Raw genomic sequence first — 19,167 nt, 5'->3', positions numbered from 1 at the left:
AAGGAAAGAGGGAGAAAACGAAAGAAAGGAAACCACCAGAAGGAAATGCACCTGCCCAGTGTCCACATTTGTCAAGTCCTTTATGCAAGAGGACTCTGCATGACTGTGGATTTCATAATACTTTTTCCCAGAATGTCCATGCATTCCTTTTATCTTTACTTTCTTACGTATTAAGAAATATTGGAGGAGGGAGAAAGCATTAGGGATAATGCTGGTCCTCAGTTCCTTATCTGCCATTCCAAAATCAAACAAGCTCTGAATATAGATTTTTTATTTTCTCTCTTAAATTTGTCAGCAAAACCTGGTCATTGAGATGGAAGACCGTTTACAGGTTTTACGTCATTTCCAGTGAATATTCAGCAACCCTGGTGGTGTAGTGTAATGGGTGTTGGGCTGCAAACTAAAAGGTTGGCAATTGGAATCCATTTAGCTGTTCCAAGGGAGAGGATAGACGGTCTCCTCCAATGAAGATTTTATAGCCTCGGAACCCCAAAGGAGGGTTGCCCTGAGTTGAAATTGACTCTGTGTGTGTGTGTGTGTGTGTGTGTGTAAGGGAAAGAGAGTGATATCAAGTAGACCATGGAGCACCACTCAACCCCATTTGGAGTGTTCTGTAATATATCACACGTATCTCTCCAAAAGCCACAAAATTCTGAATTCATAAACTCGTGCAGCCTCAGCAGATATGGACAAGGGTTGTGGGCAGGCGTGACAGGCACTTATGTCCCATCACTCAGCTTATGAACTAGAAAAGTACCAAAGGGGGCTCTCGGGTGGATGCTGCTGTGTCAGCACGTGGGAGCCTGGGTTCGAACTAGAAATAAACTTTATTAATTCGGAAAAAAGAGAAAAAAAAAAAGAAGAACAGTACCAAAACTGTTGAAACCTTCAAATGTGCCCCTTAAAGCTTGCATCATATGATATCTGAAGGAAAGCCATGCTTCAAAACAAAAACAAAAAAACAATCACAGTGGAGATAGGTGAGAGGAATTTGGAGATTTCTGAGATGCCCAGATGTTCCCTCACTGGGCTAGGTCCCCTGCTCCCCACTTTTATCAGCCCCATCTTACCTCTTCAAAAGTGTAAGTCACAAAGGGTTGTCCGCCTGGCTGAGAGACGACGAATGTCACCATCACAGAAGAACTGACCACGACGCCCTGGCTTTGACAGGAGAGCTTGGGCATCTTCAGGCAATGGACAGTTACCTGGGCCTGGTTCAGGGGAAAGCCCCCAAAAAGCTGTAGGAGACAAGGAATCCAGAACAAAGACCAATGAGAACAACTGTAGTCTCTGTGACAAAAATATAAGGAGAAAGCTGGCTTCGGGTCCTAGGGTTGAGAGGGGAAAGGGGAACAGTTCGGCCTTCATGCTCGGCCCCACCCAGCACTAATTGGCCTTGTGACTTGGGCATGACCCTGGTCCTCTTGGGCCCTCAGTTTTCTGTGTAGCAGTGATGCTGCTCCTTGTTCTGCTCAAGTTCTGTTCTGTTTGGTAAAGGTGCTTGCACTTATAGCCTTCTTTGTCTCACCTTTCTTACCTGTTAAATGAGATGAGAGTATTGACCTCATAGGATGGTTGTGAAAATTGAATTAGATAATCTGCATCAATCAATTAGAACAGGACTTATTGTTTTTATTAAATGGTATTTATAGAGTACTGACCAGGCTTCAACCCTCAGAAGGTGGGGATATAGTAAAAAATGAAATAGACGTGATCTCTACTTTGAGGAAGCTCAACATTTCTCAAATTTGCTAAATAAACTCATAAAGAAGTGGAAAGTTGCAACTAGGCAGTATTTTGGAGGAAGGACACATCTGGCTGAGAGAGCCTTTAAGAGGTCAGGGAAGCCTGCCCTAAGAATGAGGCCAACTCAGTGGGGAAGAGAGTGGAAAGCATTCTGGGCAGATGGTAGAAGAAGGTGGAGAACAAAGAAAACAAGAACAGCAGGCAACTGGTGGGTCTGGGAAGTGTGGCCTGAGATGGGCTGGCGGGTCAGCAGGACCTCTGAACCGAGCTTGGGAAGCCCCCTTCTCACACAAAGAACTGAACCAACGAGCACGTTCCAGGGAAGGTTTTATTTACTACACAGGAGCTTTCAAAATTTAAAAAGGGATAATCCGCCTAAGAAGAGTGAATTCAAAGCCATCACTACATGTAGGGGGCCAGAGAGAAGAGGACCTGGATACAGATTCTGATTACATTGGCCTGACACCTTCAGAGGATGAAGCTGTTTCACTTTGGTGAAAAAGAAAGAAAATTACTCACCAAAGGAAGTCACAAGGAACATTGGGGTGGAGGTAGGACCATAAATGGAAAGGCCAAGGCCAGGCACATGCAGGCCTGGTATAAGCGTTAATACCACAGCAGATGCAGGATTTCCTGAAATGGTATATTGGCATGGCAATGTATGGCGTGATCTCTGTAATCCCCAGCAGAAATAAGTGCAAAGCCACTCTCAAAGGGCATTTAGGTAACACAGGGTGCAGAATATGTTCACAGGAAAACCAACTCCACTATATGTAATCTTACAATCAGACAAAAAGTTACAAACTGGGGAAAGCAATCTGTCATGAACTAGCATGCACAACAAGTAAGCACAGAGGTACTCCAAGAATCTGACATAATTGAACGATCCAGAAGAAATTATAAAATCATCATTTTTTAAAGGGAGAAATCATCATAAAATGGCAGGATTCCAGAGAGGGGAAAGTAGTTCTATTTGAAAACCAATTAAATAGAATTTCTAGACAGAAAAAAGTTGATATTGAAATAAAAAATTCCATGGATAAAGAAACAGATTAGATAGGTAGGTAAAAAAATTAGTTAATTGAAAAATATTTGAAGAAACTGTTCATAATTTAGTATAGAGATATAAACTGCCATCATATTTATTCTGACTCGTAATAGCCTTATAGGACCAAGAAAAGTCCTTTTTTAAAATATTTTTATTTATTTATCCTTTTTATGTGTGTACCGTCAAATTGGATCTGACTGGTACAGGAGGCAGTTGTACCTCCTTCTTCAGCAGAGCATCTGGTGGATTTGAACTGCGCACCTCTGGGATTGCAGTGCAGTTTCCTGCCACTAGGCCACCAGAGCTCACCAAGAAAAGTCCTTTAAGACTGAATCTTCAGAAGAGCAGATTGCCTCATCTTTTCTTCATAGGGTCACTCTGAGTCGTACTCAACTCAGTGGCACTTATCAACAACAACGGGCCACTTGGAACCCTGAAGGAAGGGATGAGATACAACTTTTAGTTCAGTGCTTGTCACCTAGAAGGGATGTAGTGTTAGCCATTACAATTCTTGTCATCGATTGTTTTGGGGAACTCCTGATGGAAGAGCAGCATTACAGAAGTGTATGTGATTAAACACACCCATGGTTGTTATTACCTCCTGTAAGATGTCCTGGTTGGTACTGAGACCGTGGCTTTCCAGCATTGCCTAAAAAAAAAAAAAAAATATATATATATATATATATATATATAAATGATGGGCAACAGTAAGAGTTAAGAAGGTCAGCAGCCCTGAGAGAGAAACTTCACAGAGAGAGAGAGAGGGTGGGGTGGCAATGGCTGAGTCCCTCCCCAAAGCTAACTCCTACCCTTTTCCAGATCAAGATCTCAGGAGCTCTGGCCAGGGTAAGGTGGGCAGAAGCCCCTGATCAGTAGCAGAAGGCCTGGCTTCTGATCCCTGCTCTGTCATTCATAAGCTTTTGGGACCCTGGGCAAGTTTCTTCCCCTCTGTGAAACTCGGTTTCCCTTGTGGTTCAATGAAGAGTGTTGACTGGAAAACAACTTAAGTGTCTTGCTGTTACTTTGCGTGCTGTCAAGCTGGAACTGCCTCCTAGCCGGGCCTCCAGCTAGTTTTCAGAGGCTGTAAATCACATGGGAGGAGACTTCTCATCCTTCTCCCATGGAGAAGCTGGACACAATCTTGTGTCCACAATTAGAATCTTGTGCCACTCGGTTGACAGCACCCAACTTCTTACCACTAAGCCACTAGCACTCCCTTAGCTTCCGGTAACCAATACAGGCTTTGGAGACACCTCTTTTGAGCATAGGCAAGTCACCTAACTGCTCCAAGCTTTTATGTCGTCGTCGTCTTTTTTTGTTGTTGTTGTTCAATGGAGGCAACAATTACATGCAATTCACTGAGTGAGTGTGATGACAACTCAAGCCAAATATATGACTATCCCTTTGTGCATACCTACTATGTACCCAATTCTGCACACCTATTTAAGCGTCCAGCACAGACAACTAGTATTTGTGTCAGCTCTGACTGTGTATCAGAATGGAATGCTACCCCAAAGGGTTTTCAATGACATCGTGGATATGGAGTTGTACTCCCAGTCCACCAGCTGCTCCATGGGAGATACATGGGCAATCTCCTCTTGTGCAATCAACAGCGTCTGAAAACACTGAAGGGTCCCCTGTGAGTCAATTCCAACTTGATCGTCTTTCCAAAGTAAGCACATCTGGGTGTGCACCCCACCCACCAACCTTTCAGTTATTGCCACTCTACCGTGTGGGCCACCCGGGATCTTATCAGCAGGTTGTTGCTGCTAAGTGCCATCAAGTCGGCTCTGACTCTTATGTCGAAGCAGACAAACCTTCACCCCGTGCTGCACTATTTAGATGCTGGGCATCCATCATTTTGCTCGGGGTTAGATGGTCTATGACCTTTTTTTAATATTTATTTTTTTATTATTCTTTTTAATGAACGTTTACAGGGTTTCCATTCATTCCTTGTTGCACGTTTCTGCCTGCCCAACCCTGCCCCCCAGCTCGCTCTTCTCTTTGAAAAGTAAAAGAAAAATTCTTTCATTGGTGTACAATTCTCCCCCATCCCCGAGTCCACGCCACTATGCAGCCTTCATTCTGGACTCTCGTAGGTCTATAACTTCTGTACCTACTTGTTAAAACTCCTTCCTCCTCAGCCTGTGCACATATGTCTCTGCATCACACACATGTATGGCTTCTCCCCTCAGCCCGGTCTGCGCTACTTACCTTGAACTCATCTCCTGACAGGCTGAGCATCAGACGGCCATCCTGGAATGCAGCCTTGGCTAGGGAGTCTAGGACTTGCTCAGAGAACCAGAAGTAGAGCATGCGAGAGTCTCCCAGGAGGCTGGGGGAGAAGGTGGGGAGGGAGGAGTCCTCCGAAACATTCTTATAGATGACGTGACCCTGGAGAAAGCAGGGGTACTCGCTGGACCATGGTATATCACCTGTCCCATGTCTCAACTTCCATGACACCAAGAAGAGCCCTGGGAAGCATCCAGTCCAGGGTCCAGGGGAGGAGATGGTTGTGAAAGGGCTGCATCCAGCAGGTCTGCCATTCATTCAATATTCCCTAGGTGCTTGCTACGCCTCAACCACTATGTAAGATGAACTAGACAGACATGGTCTCAGCAAGTCTCCTCGTCAAAACACCCAGGCCCCCATGCTCCCAGCTCCACCATGGCTGATCTCCAGACACTGCACCTTCAGAGAGCAGACAGCCAATGGGCCATCAGCCCCCGGAAGCCCAAATCAAGTAAACAAGCCACTTTCCAATTTCTATCCCATCATCCTGTGAGTGTCAGCACCTGAAACTGTCATTTTGTAAACTTTATGTGTACATTTTGTACTCGGAAACCCTGAAACTATCATTTTCGTACATTTTTGAGGGAGAAGTTCTACCACAGAGGTGGCCAGTTGTCTCCTCAAATCCATTTCCCCCCACGCTCTGGGTTCTGAAATGCTCATTTTTGAAAAGGCTTCATGGCAATTAGAATATGCGTCTCTGCTTCCTTTGAAACTACATGTGGCCATGTGACCAATTTCTGCCTAGCAGATATGATGGGAGTGACTTCTAGGCCATGTCTTTAAAGGAAAGGTCCAATGCCCTGTCTTTCCATTTCCCCTGACTAGGAGTGGACGTAGTAGTGATCAGGTGAGTCCATCTTGGCTCATGTAGGTGACAACACCTGAAGATGGCAGAGCAACAAGTGGGAAGGAGCCTGGGACTTGTACACTTGGACCAATAGGAAGGAAGGGAACAAATTTCTATCTTGTTCAAAGTGTTGTTATTTTGAGTCATTTGGCTGCAGTAACAGAAACTCTATCCAAAGTAATAGAGGGTCCAGATAGTTTGTCAGGTTTTCTCAAGGTGCAATTTCCCAAACTATTGGTAAAAAAAAAAAAAAATCAAGAATACAGGGGAGTCCTTAGCAAGGGCCTGGGGCTTCCCTGAGATTGTGGAATTGGGAATCCTAGTGCTGGCCAAGAGGACTCAAAGCCATGGGTTCTGCTTCCTGTGACATCGGGAAAGGCCCTTGAAAGGGTACAATGGCCTTGACCTTAGACTGGCTCTCAGAGGAGTGGGCTCCTGGTCTCCATGACCATGAAGTTAGGGTGGGCATCAGGGCATCTATAAGGACTCAGCCTGAGGAACACCCAGGGAGACTGAGTCCCTTTTCCCACCTTCCCACCACTTTTACCTTGTGATGAGATTCCAGGTAGGTAGCTTTAATGACAGGTGATCCAGTCAGGGAAATGTCCACCTCAATGTCTTTGTCTGAGAGGAAGTCCGCTGTGGGAGGAAAGCACTGAGACAAGGCCTCACGTTGGGGTCTAGTCGCCCCCTGCCTTGATTCACTAACCCATCCTCCTCTGCAAATTAGGGCCTTGGTCTCCAGCTCCAGTGATTCCACCCGTGAAGTGGGTCCTGGGGTGCATAGGCTCAGGGCTGCCTGACCATAGCTAGCCATAAGTGTCAGAGGGCTATGAGACCAGCCAGTGGGTTACACAGGAGCCACCAATGACCTTCTGGCTTCCACACTACCTTCTAAATAAGGCACATGGGCTGAGCTGCACTCACCGGCCCTCATCTGGACGAAGTCAGCCATGATATTAGCGATGACATTGATCTCTTGGCAGACCTGGAAGGAGGTCAGAGAAGGGGCGTGGTAGGAGGTCGGAGAAGGACCTCCCTCTTGCTGGGGTGGGGTAGCAGTGTTGGAACGGGCAAGGGAACCTGGCCACAGTGGGCACATTCTCCAGGAAGGGAAGGCAGCAAGGTGGGCCCAGGCCCTTCGGCACAACCCTGGATGGCAGGGCTGTGCAGGGCAGCAAGCCTACTCACTTGTCTCTTCAGGACCAACTTCAGGGTTAAGGAGATGAAGTTTGTGAACAACTGCTTGATCCACCCAGGGCTGAGGGAAGCGAACACGCAGTCAACACCTTCCAGTTTGGTGGTCAGTGAGCACTAATGCTTTGGACTCTGCCAGCGACGGGGCCCTTGGGACCTTTGTCTTGGCTGGAGACAAGCTCTATCATGCCCATTTTACAGCTGAGAACACTGAGGCTCAGAGAGGCAAAGCCAGTGCTAGGCATCACAGAGCTGGGATTCAGCACTGACTTGTCAGCACAGTAACATCCCAGAGTCCCGCAAGAGACCCCTGTTCCCATCACACTCACACCTGCCCAGCACTGGCAGGTGGTCAGAGGCCTAAAGTGAGGGCTCCTCCCACTTTCCCAGCTTCCTCCTTGGCTTGCACATGTCCCTGTTTGTCTCTGAGCCTCAGTGGTACCTACTGAGAAATGGGGCTGCTCCCAGCTCCTTAACTGGAGATTAGCCAAGACAAAGACTACCTCTCTGTAGGGACCAGACGCTGAAGTGCTGGTACTACAAGATGCTGGATGCAGATTCTACCCATGAAAGGAGAGCTATGTGTCCTTGGGGGACTTACTTAACTTCTGCGATCCAGTTTCCACATCTTTAAAATGGGGATAGTAGCAGCACCTGCTCAAGGATTGTTGTGGGGTTTAACTTAATCACTTTAGCACAGTGTTTGGCCCACAGGAAGCAGCAGGCACTGGCTTGGAATCCTAGCTGTGGATTGGTGTAAAGCCTGGGATGCCCAGTGCAGAAAGTGGAGATGAGATTCTTCCCTCCTTCCCCCTTTCCTAGATTTTCTGTGTCTCAGTTTCCTCACATGCAAAAATCGTGATAATAACAGAATCCGTAGTTGGCTTGGAAAAACGCTTGGGATCAAAGAAATTCTAAACAAGTGTTAATGATTCTGTTCAGTCCTTTTAGAGGTTACTAATGAGAAGGAGAAGAAAATGACTCCCCTGAGGTGCTGGCCCCCCAGAGTTGGCTGCTCATAGGGCAGGGGACACCCCCACCCCTCCACACTCAAAGGTGCTTATGGACGGCAGGAGGGAGGGGACTGTTGGGGTCAGTACTTACTCACGCTCCCCATGGAGGTTCAGGAGTAGCTTGTGGAAAGACAAGTAGCAGTCGGAAGTATCGGCCTGCACGCGGCCAGAGTCACAGGCTGCAGAAAAGTCAAAACATCATGTCAGGTAGCCTCGGCCACCGGGCAGCGTCTACATGCTGTCCAGGCCTCGGGAGCTCGGTCATCCCGCTCAGTTCCCAGGCCCTGCCTCGGTGGCAGCCTCTGGCTACTCTCCCCACCCTGCCCTGCTGCCCTGGAGTCCCACCTCCCTGCCTCCCTGTGGACAGGGTATATACTCAGCTCCGTGTTGATCTGGAGGTCTATGGAAGTGTTGATCTCAAAGTCCACAGACTGACTGATGCCCAGCCTGCAAAGAGTCAAACATCCCAGACCTTCATTCAGCCCGCCTGCCCTGGGAGGGTCAGAGGGTGGGTGGTCCTGCCCCTGCAACGTGCAGAGTCGCTGAGTGGGAATGCTCACCCCCAGGCGCCGGTGTAGCCGTAGTGGAGAGTCCCCTTGAAAATCGTGGACACATTCTGAATGGAGATGTCGATGGATTTGTCTTCCACCAGCTTGACCTGGCTGCTGGCGATGGACAGGTGGCTGATCTGTATGCTGGGAGAACAGCCATACATGTCACTTGTAATAACAAGAGCAGGAATGAACCCGGAGAGCTTCCTGGAAGAGGGATTCTGGAAGGCGGGGTGTGCAGCCACTGAGTGGGATGAGAGAGTGTAGAGGAAAATAAGAGGAGGCTTGTCTCACCCTCTTCCCACACCCTCCTCGCCTGACTGAGATGTGGAGGGTTAGGGTTAGGGTTAGGGTTAGGGGAAGGCAGCATGAGGAATTGTCCTTAAGTCTCAGGGGTGCTCAGAGGGTTATTTCAGTGAGGAATCCAGAAAGCAAGAGCAGAGGTTCAGAAGCAGGGAAGATGGGAGGACACAATCAGACTTTTTCATCCTCTCCTCTTGGGAGCTCTGGTGGCCTAGCGGCAAGAAGCTGTGCTGCAATCCTGAAGGCACGGTGTTCGAGGCCACCAGCTGCTCCATGGGAGAAGGATGGGCAATCTCCTTTCATGCAATTAACTGCCTCTGAAAACCCACCAGAGGATCAGCTAAGGGTCAGTTCTGACAATAATGACAACAACAACATCAACAACAACAGCTCTTGTCTAGCCCCATCCTCGGCCTGGCTTCAACATGTGGAATGCAGCATCGTTAAAGTAGCACCAAGAATGTTTCAGTACAATTTTCAGAATCTCTTCTGACACCATTTGGTATTTTGTTTTTCCTCTGCCCTGGCAACTACGTTTTGCTTTCTTCCTTTGTGATGTCCTTGATGTCACCCCACCGCTCATCTGGTCTTCAATTGTTAGTGTTCGATGCCTCAAAGCTAGTCTTGAGATGCTTATTCACTGCAGGTAGGATAGACCCGCGGTGATATTTTAGTTCCTGTGGAATTGTCATCATTTTCTTCAGCTTCAATTTGGACTTGCACTTGAGGAATTGATGATCTGTGACACAGTCAGCACCTGGTCTGGCTCCACCTGCTGACATTAAGCTTTCCCTACAATTTTTTCCACAGACGTAGTCAGTCTGATTCCTGTGTTGTTCATCACCATTTGTGTCTGTGTTTTTTTAAAGGTATTTGCAATGATTGTCCAAAATCAAGTCATTGGTTCTCCAGCTTCATTTCCGTCACCAAGTCAATAATCTCCAATTACCAGGCCTTTGTTTCTTACCTTTGCATTCCAGTCAACAATTATTATTAATGCACCTTGATTGAGTGTTCTGTCAATTTCAGGCTGCAAAAGTTGGTAGAAATCCTCAATTTCCTGTTCTTGGGCTTTAATTGTTGGTGCATATATTTATTTAAATAATAGTTGTATTAACAGGTTTTCTTTGCATATATATGAATAGTATCCTATCATTCACAGAATTGTAGTTCAGGATGGATCTTTAAATGGGCTTTTTAAAAAAACTTTATTTTTTTCTTTTGTACGTGTTATTAATGATATTGTTAAATAGTTTTCATATCCTGTGGGAATCACTTTTTTAAATTTTTTTTACTTTCTACTAGTTTATTTACACAATTTGAATACACTATTTTCAAAAACAAATTATTTCAATTTCCCTCACCCCCCCACCCATCAAATTATACAACCTGATGATTTATCCCCCCTCCCCCTGCTCATACCCCGTCTTGGATCCTTATACTCATTCTACAATAATGGTTTTATACAATATTTATCCTTGTGGGACTGAATTAGTTCACTCAACATAATGCTCTCCAGTCCCTCCCAAGTTAGGTAATAATTTACAAAATCATTGCTCTGGAATGGTGCATAGTATTCCATTGTGTGAATATATCATAATTTCTCAATCAGTTCCATTCCATTTGGGCTGTTTCCATGTTCTTGTGATGATGAATAATGCTGCTATTAACATTGGTATACAAATCTCCGTTTGTGGCTCAGTTCTCATTTTCTCAGGGTATATTCCAACTAGTGAAATAGCTGGGTCGTATGGAATTTCTATGTTCAGCTTTTTGAGGAAGCACCAAACTGCCTTCCATATTGGTTGTACCATTTAACAATCCCATCAATAATGTGTAAGAGTTCCTTTCTCATCACATCCTCTCCAACATTTATTACTTGCTGCCCTGTTAAACTTTGCCACTGTTATTGGAGTGAGATGGTACTTCATTGTGGTTTTAATTTGCATCTCTCTTATTGCCCGTGATTCGAAGCATTTCTCCATGTGTCCATTTGCCACTGGAGTATCTTCCTCCTTCCATGTCTTTTGCCTGAAATGGCCTTTTTTAGAAAAAATATCTAAAATGTTATTTCATGGGAATGAAAATAAAATGACTCTGATGTGGAGAAATGAGGAATGCGGATCCTCTTAAAATAGACAGGAACGCAGCACCATTCTTCCTCATTTTTTCATTCCCAGCATAATAGATCATCTGATTGTCTGGTTTAAAGTGGCAAATATGGTCCATTTCAGCTCAGTATTGCCTCTTGTATCTATCTTCATGCATTTCATTTCACTTTTACAACTTCCAATTTTCTGACATTCATACTTTGCATATTCTATGTTCTCCTCATTAGTGATTTCCAATCTAGAAGTATTGTACCTAACTGTGCTCCTCCGTTGTTCACAGGGTTTTTGAAGGCCCATTATTTCGGAAGTGGATAGCCAATCCTGCTTCCTAGTCTGTCTAAGCAGAGGTGGGTGGTGCTTTGCTGTGAAGCTACAGCTCAGCTCCCACTAGCATGGAGCTACAATGACCCGGGTGGCAGCTGACTCCTTGATGCTGGTGCCCAGAACAAGGCCCTGGGGCCCAAGGCCGGGGGTAGGGTGGGGAGGGAACTCAGCTCATCGATCTTGTAAAATTCTGTTCTGTGATCTCCAGAGTCATTTCTATCAGCAAGAATATCTTTTTCCAATTATCAATTAGTCTTCTTTATTTTTGCTCTCATATTCCAATCATCAGTAATTATCAGTGCATGTGATATGTGATATCTGAATATTTGATCAAGCTCAGACTGCAGAAGTTGCTATAAATATTCAATTTCTTCATCTTTTGCATTACTGCTTGGTGTGTAAATTTGGATAATAGTTATATTAGCTAATCTTCTGTAGATAATATTCTGTCACTGACAGGAGTGTATTTTAGGATAGATGTTGAAATGTTCTTTAGGACAATGGATGTCTCATCATTCCCTTTCAATTATCATAGGAGAGTATATGATTGTCCGACCCAAAATGGTCAGTTTTAGCCCAGCTCAGCTTATTAATGCCTGGGATGTTGATCTTGATGTATTTATTCCATTTTGAAGTGGCAAGAAGCAGTGCTACGATCTTGAAGACACGGCTGCTTGATGGGAGAAAGACGGACAATCTCCTCCTCTATGATTAGCTACCTCTGAGACCTGCTGGAGGGTCAGCTGTGGGTTGGTTCCAGCTCTGCGGTACACAACAACAACAACAACAACAACTAGATTTCTATTTGTGCATCCCACATTCCTATATATTAATGGATGTTGAGCTGTGCCACATCAACGAACGAAGATCTTGAAAATTTTACTCCATCCACATCATTGTAGTCTACTCAACTTTGAGAGGATCCTCTTGGCCTAGTGGGTGAGACATTGCACTGTCAATTCAAAGGTAAGCAGTTCAAATCCACCAGCTGTTATGCAGGAGAAATATGGACAATCTCCTCTCCAGTAATTGTCAGCATCTGAAAACCTGCTTTGTGTCAATTCTGACTTGACAGCAAAGAATGAATCGACTCTGAGGAGGTAGATCGTTCCTGTTGTTGTTGTTGTTGTTATGTTTAGTTGGAACTGACTCATAGCTGGCCCTCCAGAGGGTTTCAGAGCAGTTAATCGTACAGAAGTATGTCCATCCTAAAAAAAAGGGGAAAAATCCCACCCACCAAAACAAACAAACAAACAAAAACCCCACCCAAGAACGTCCGTCCTTCTCCCACAGAGCAACTGGTGGACTTGAACCCCATAGCCTTTAGGATTGCAGGGCAGCTTTTTACCACCAGGCCACCAAAGTCTCATAGTCATTCTTCCCTAGTTATATTTTATTTTTGGTTATTTTTTTATTATTATTAATTTTAATGAAAGTTTACAGAGACATTGGATTTCCATTCATTCATTGTTGCACTTTTCTCCCTGCCCCTATGAAACATAAAATAAAAATTTTTTTATTGTTATACAATCCTTCCCCCGCCCTAGTCCACTCCGCTGTGCAGCCTTCACTCTAGACTCCTGTCATGACAATAATACCTAATCATATATCCCTTTGAAACAGTTCTCTCTGTCATCTGTTTCAATGCAGTACACATTATTTGTATTTTAAGTGGCTTCCGACCTAGGTGCTCATCTTCTGCTAGTTTTCACTGGCCACATGCTGTTTCTTAGTCTGTCTTAGGCTGACAACCCACAATACTCAGGTCAGACAGCAGGCAGCCACTTCACGAGGTTGTGGGAGCTGGTGAGCTCCAAAATTTAAAGGCCATGTTGCTGGCTCACATCCCAAGATTAGAGTGTGATGGGTCAGATGTGGGATCCAGAGAAAATGTAATAGCCTTGGAACGTACCATGCTCAGCAGGAAGAATTCACGTTTATGTTCTCTCATTCCCCTTGTCCTACTCTTTTCTGCTTCCCCCCCCACCTTTTTTATTCTTCTTTTAAAAGAGAGTGACTACTTAAAGAATTCTCATTATAACTAGTATCAGCTTATGTTAATATCCCTCATAGCCAATTGCATTTTCTCTCTATCCACCCATATCTATTTTCAATAAATATTATATAGTAACAAAATTGACTTTATGGCAGTCTAAGTTTATTAAGTTATTGCCGACTTAGTAAGGATAATCTATCTTTCAACTTTTCAAGGTGCTTTTGCCATCTCTAGCCTCTCGTGAGGAACTCTGGTGGTCTAACGGTAAGGAGCTGCACAGTCAACTCAAAAGTATGTGGTTCAAACCCACCAGCTGCCCTGCTGGAGAAAGATGAGCAATGCCCTTCTCCCATGTGATTGGAAGGCTCTTAAAGCCTGCTGGAAGGTCAGCTATGAGTTGACACTGACACATAAGAAAATAACAATCTCTTGTGATGCTGGTTAACGTAGGCACTAGCCACATTTTACAGAAGAGAAAACTGAAGCTCAAAGTCACACGGCACCACAGCTGAGCTAGGCAGCCGGAGTGTTATGAGAAAAGATTAAGTGGCTCCCCGTGTTGTTCACACTGGCTAACGGTTTTAACAAGAACCCCAGTATCGCATTAACAGTCTACAGTCCACCTGGGTTAAGTTCACTCTCTTCCCTCCCTTCCTCCCTTCCTCCCTCTCTCCCTCCCTTCTCTCTCTCTTTCTTGTGGTGGAGAAATTGGCTTTAGGACAAAGAGCAAGCCTCTTCCTGAGGGACTTCAAGCAGATGTATCGACTCCATGCCCCCTGAGGACAGGGCCGATCCCAAACTTTTGTTAAACAGGACCATTAGGAGGAGGTGGTGCAGATCAGGACTCTGTGCCTGGTACAAATGGCTAACAAGCTAACTGAAAGGTCGGAGGTTCAAATCCACTCAGAGGTACCTGGAAGAAAGGAAGACCCGGCTGTCCACTTTTGTAAAGTCAGCCACGGAAGCCCTCAGGGGTTGCCATCGGTCAGCAACTGGCTTTAACTGATGTGTGTGAGGTGAAATATGGTGTCGGGTCCCTACAGTGCACTGGGTTGTTGCTGTCACCCCACGTCAAGTCAACAACCTGCTCTTTTTTGCCTCCCCTTGTTCCAATTCTGTCCCGAGCTGCCTGGGGGGCCAGTGGCAAAGTCCCCCGTCAAGGTCCAAATCTTCTTGGGACTCTTAATTTACTCCAATAAACACCACAGGTGTGGCCAGGTGTGGGTGGGGCAGGGAGGGATGAAGATTTATAACTACTGAGGGGACACTGTAACTGCCATCCTTCATACCAGGTGGAAAGGACCGAGTCCCCCCTGTCCAGTCCTCTCCCCCAGTGCCATTCATACCCAGGCCCAACTCACTTGTGCAGACCATACTTGACTTGCCCGAGGAACATCACGGCCTTCTCCCCCTGGATATCTGGGTAGCTGGTTCGCTGGAAGGCTTTCTGGATCACCTTGGTGGTCTCCTGGTTCACTGGAAGGGTGGACAGTGGCTTGGACTCTGGATGAGGGTGAGCCCATCATCAAGTATCAGAGTTTAGGGATGACCGACATGGCCTCGTTCTAGGCATGAGTTAAATGACTATTCTCTGACCTCTGACCCCAGCCAGAGATCCCAGTTAGACCTCAGCCTCTGTATCCTGATCCACAGAAATCCCATGGTCTTAGTCAAATGGCACCCCTATCCCAGTCACCCTAGCCCCAGACTCACTCAGACCATGCTGTGACCCCAAATACACCTCTAATGGACAAAGTCTACAATCCTGGGTCTCACACTTCTGAATAGTCTGGTTTCAGAGATCACTGCATCAAACCTCCCTTTATATAGTGGAAGGGAATTCTGGTGACATAGTCCATGAGAGAACAGGGTGACCATTTTGCTATGCATCAGGAAGCTGGACAATGACTAAGGATGATAGAGAATTGATGCCTGTGAGCTGTGGTACTGGAGAAGAGTCTTGAATATACCATGGACTGCTAGGAGAACAAACAGGTTCATCCTAGAGAGGGTGAAACCAGGCTGCTCCTCGGAGGCAAGGATTCTGAAGCTCCGTCTGACATACTTTGGACATATTGCAAGGAGGGATGAGTCCTTGGAGAGGGACAACATGCTTGGGAGAGTGGAGGGACAGCTCAGGAGAGGAAGACTCTAGATGAGATGGATTGATTCCGTGACTGGGGTTATGGGGGTAGGTGTGTCAGAGACAATGAGGTTGGCTCAAGATAGAGCAGGATTGAAAGCCGTTGTACATAGGGTCACCATGAGTCGCAGGCAACTTGACAGCACATAACAACAACAACAGTCCACGGAGCATTGCTCTGTGATCCCAAAGGCAGAAACTATCTGATGGTTTGTATCCACCAGCATGCTGTGGGAGAAAGAAGGACAATCTCCTGACACCTGCTGGAGGATCCACTAGGCACCAGTTCTGACTTGACAGCAATGAAGAATTTTTTTTAGGGGGGAGGGTGTTGTTGATGGCCTAGTGGTAAGGAGTTGCACTCCAAACACAAAGGCTGGTGGTTCAAATTCACTAATTGTTCCACAGGAGAGAGATGGGAAATCTCCCATGTGAATTACAGTCTCTAAAACCTGCTGGAGAGTCAGCTATGAGTCATTTCTGACTCGATGGTACACAACAACAACAACAACATGTTGTTAACAGGGAACTCAGGTGGCTTAGTGGTCAGGAATTGTGCTTCCAGCGCAAACGTGGTTGTTGTTGTTAAGTGCCATCGAGTCTCAGGAGACTCACAGTGACCCTATGAAGGAGAGTCCTCAACGCTTGGGTGCCTTTCATCCTCTCTCCAGGTTCATAGGGTTTCCGGAGGCAAGCTATTACAGAAGTGGATGCCACTCCTCCTTCTAAGCTTGTTTTCATCGGGGAGCTCCACCCCACTCTCTGTCCTCATTGGGTAACCAACCAGTAACGCATTTCACACATCCATGTCACAGTGTTCAGCCTCACAGCACCCACAAGTGACCGCTGTACGGCACGTGGACACACCAGGGCTATATGACATTTTTGATATTGCAAAGGTACAAAGTTAAAATCCACCAGCTGCCCCACAAGACAAAGGTGGGCAATCTCCTCCCAGGCGACTTACCGCCTCTGAAAACCCGCTGGAGGGGAGTTATGTCTGGGTTCCAGTTCTGACTGGAAGACACACAACAACAACATGATATTAATGAGGTACCTTTAGAAGCTGATAATGATGTAGTCATCCCACGTGATGTGATCTGAGATGATATCAGCCAATAAATTCAGGGGGTCAGGGTGGGGTGCCAGGCCCCTCATTAGGTTACAGTCATAACCAGATGAGAGGGGAGTTTCGGCCTGTAGACCTTTTGTCTTATGTGGAGAGAAAAGGAGATGGAAGAGGCAGCAGCAGGGGCCCAGCCTCAGCCCTCGGTCCCCGTACTGGGAAGCTCACCCCAGGGGAAGGGCAAGGCATAAGGAGACTTCAAGGAATCTCAGGCCCACAGAAACAGGTGGGAAAATTACTTTCTTCCGAAGCTGACAGAAAGAACAGTGACCCCGAGAGCTTGAATTTAGACTTCTAGACACCTAACCTGTGAGGGAATAATAAGGCATCTACAGTATCTGTATTATAACCAGGTGGACTGACATGGTGACTGCTGCAACGGGCTCTAGTGTGTCAGGAAGTGTGAGGGTGGCACGGGATAGGACGCAGGTCACATTTGTTCTTCATGGGGTTACTGTGGGTCAGACTTGATTCAAAAGCACATAAAAACAACAACTATTATAATAGCATCCAGATTATCCGGGAGGCTGGGCTCTATGAGGAGAAATGTGGGGTCAGGATTGGTGTAAGATCTATCAACAATCTGAGTTATGCAGATGATGCAACCCTGCTTGCTGAATCTGAGGACGACCTGAAGCACTTGCAGACGGTCAAGGACTGCAGCCTCCAATATGGATTGAGGCTCAATGTCAAGAAGACAAAGAGTCTCACCACTGGTCCAACTGGCAGCATCAGGATGGATGGTGAAGAGATTGAGATTGTACACAGCTTTAGTTTGCTTGGCTCCACAGTCTCGGCACCAGTAGCCAGGAAATTAAAAGATGTCTTGTGATGGAAAAAGTCTGATGTTAGGGACCTCTCCAAAGTACTGAAGAGCAATGGTGTCTCTCTGGAGACTAAGGTGCATCTGATACAGGCCATGGTCTTTGCAATCACTTGTTATGCGTCACAGAGTTGGACAAAGATTAGGAAGGATAGAAGAATTGATCGAGAAGAGTACTGAGAGTACCGTGGACTGCTAGGAAAACAAACAGATTCATTCTGGAGAGGGTTAAACCGGGCGGCTCCTTGGAGCCAAGGATTCTGAGACTTCGTCTGACATATTTTGGACATGTTTTAAGGAGGGACCAGTCCTTGGAGAGGGACATCGTGCTTGGGAGGGTAGAGGGATGGCGCAGGAGGGGAAGGCCCTCTATGAGGTGGATTGATTCAGTGACTGGGATAATCGGGATAGGAGTATCGGAGACAGTGCAATTGGCACAGGACAGAGCAGAGTTTAGGGCTGTTGTACATAGGGTCACAAGCGACTCGATGGCACATAACAACAACAATTATAATAGCACTAGATAAGTAAGGCACACAGACAGACAGACGGACTCACTCCTCCCAGCAAATACACACTGACCCCTTCACCTTCACTAGAGCCTGAATCCCCCACGCACCTCGGCTATAAACCTTAACTGAACTCTCAGAATGACTGTGAATCCCCAGCGTTGACCTGGATACGCTGGGCTCCTCAGCCCAGCAGAGACTCATCAGAGAGCTTGACCTTGAAGGCCAAAGCCTTAGAGAGCCAAGTGGCTTTACTTAGCCCATCTCGCTCAGGCCACTCCCATCTCTGGGCTCCAGCTACCCTGAGCAGCCTGTGGGTTGAGGGGTCCCGAAACAGTAGACATCCATAGAAGGGGCTCCGGTGAGACAGACAGAGGACGCGCGGTGGTACTTACACACCAGAGTGGCAGGTTTGGTGATACGACACACAATGCCCGCCTCGTAGGAGGGGTCTTTGGAGCGGGGGTGGGCACTGCCCAGCAGGGCCAGGGCCAGCAGGATGGCAGCAAACATGTCCTCAGGCAGCGGCAGGAGAGTGGTCAGGGTAGCTGGCCCAGAGTTCTTATGTGCACGCCCTCCCTGCCCCACGCCCCACGGGACATGAGGCACTTTCCTGGCAGCAAGACCTTCCCTGATTGCTGCAGCTTCCTGGTCTCAGGGAGGGGATTCGAAGTCTTCCTGCCCTGCCCTGCCCTGCAGCACCCACCCCTTCACAGACCTGGGGCCACGGTCTAACTGGGGTACTGGCCCAGAGACTCCCGCAATGAACCCGTCTTGCCACCTTCTGCATCATCCGGAAAACTGTTTCTTGGATACTTTTTCTAGAATTTATTTTTTCTTCTTATTAAAAAAAAAAGAAAAAGAAAAAAACTTGATTTAAAAAAAAACTTTCTCTCTCATTGGTTGTACAGTGACAATGGAGCTACTGTTGCCTGACAGTGACTCCAAATTTGAAGCCTGTGGTTGTAGGTAAACCCTCAAAACACTCATGAAGGTGGAGTTTGAACCAACTCACAGCTGCCCCTCCAGGGCTTGTCTGAGGCTGTCAAATACATAGAGGAGATTGTCAATCTTTTCCCTGCAGGACTTCTAGTGGGGTCAACGCTCCAGAGAGGTGCTGCCTACGGGTTAACAG

General features: G+C 46.5%; 1 protein-coding gene across 2 annotated transcripts in view; it reads right to left on the bottom strand.

The window, feature by feature from the left end:
• CETP (cholesteryl ester transfer protein, plasma) overlaps window positions 1-18,545 on the bottom strand; it is a 26,033-nt gene extending 7,488 nt beyond the window's left edge. Inside the window, exons 1-11 of one of the 2 annotated variants that reach the window (XM_006897120.1) lie at window positions 18,428-18,545; window positions 14,793-14,907; window positions 8,707-8,841; window positions 8,523-8,593; window positions 8,238-8,325; window positions 7,128-7,197; window positions 6,864-6,924; window positions 6,484-6,575; window positions 5,009-5,188; window positions 3,393-3,443; window positions 1,071-1,238 (exon numbers count right to left, since the gene is read on the bottom strand). In XM_006897120.1, the coding sequence (XP_006897182.1) occupies window positions 1,071-1,238; window positions 3,393-3,443; window positions 5,009-5,188; window positions 6,484-6,575; window positions 6,864-6,924; window positions 7,128-7,197; window positions 8,238-8,325; window positions 8,523-8,593; window positions 8,707-8,841; window positions 14,793-14,907; window positions 18,428-18,545 (1,149 nt within the window). The remainder of the gene's footprint in view (window positions 1-1,070; window positions 1,239-3,392; window positions 3,444-5,008; window positions 5,189-6,483; window positions 6,576-6,863; window positions 6,925-7,127; window positions 7,198-8,237; window positions 8,326-8,522; window positions 8,594-8,706; window positions 8,842-14,792; window positions 14,908-18,427) is intronic. The other variant, XM_006897121.1, reaches the window with a different exon arrangement.
• Window positions 18,546-19,167: the final 622 nt, after the last annotated feature.

The sequence above is a fragment of the Elephantulus edwardii genome, unplaced genomic scaffold (genome assembly GCF_000299155.1).
Source record: "Elephantulus edwardii isolate Elephantulus edwardi_28Jun2011 unplaced genomic scaffold, EleEdw1.0 scaffold00201, whole genome shotgun sequence".
In the NCBI taxonomy this organism is placed as follows: domain Eukaryota; kingdom Metazoa; phylum Chordata; class Mammalia; order Macroscelidea; family Macroscelididae; genus Elephantulus; species Elephantulus edwardii.
Note: the sequence above shows the minus strand (reverse complement) of the source record. Positions and strands in the feature narration are given on the sequence as shown.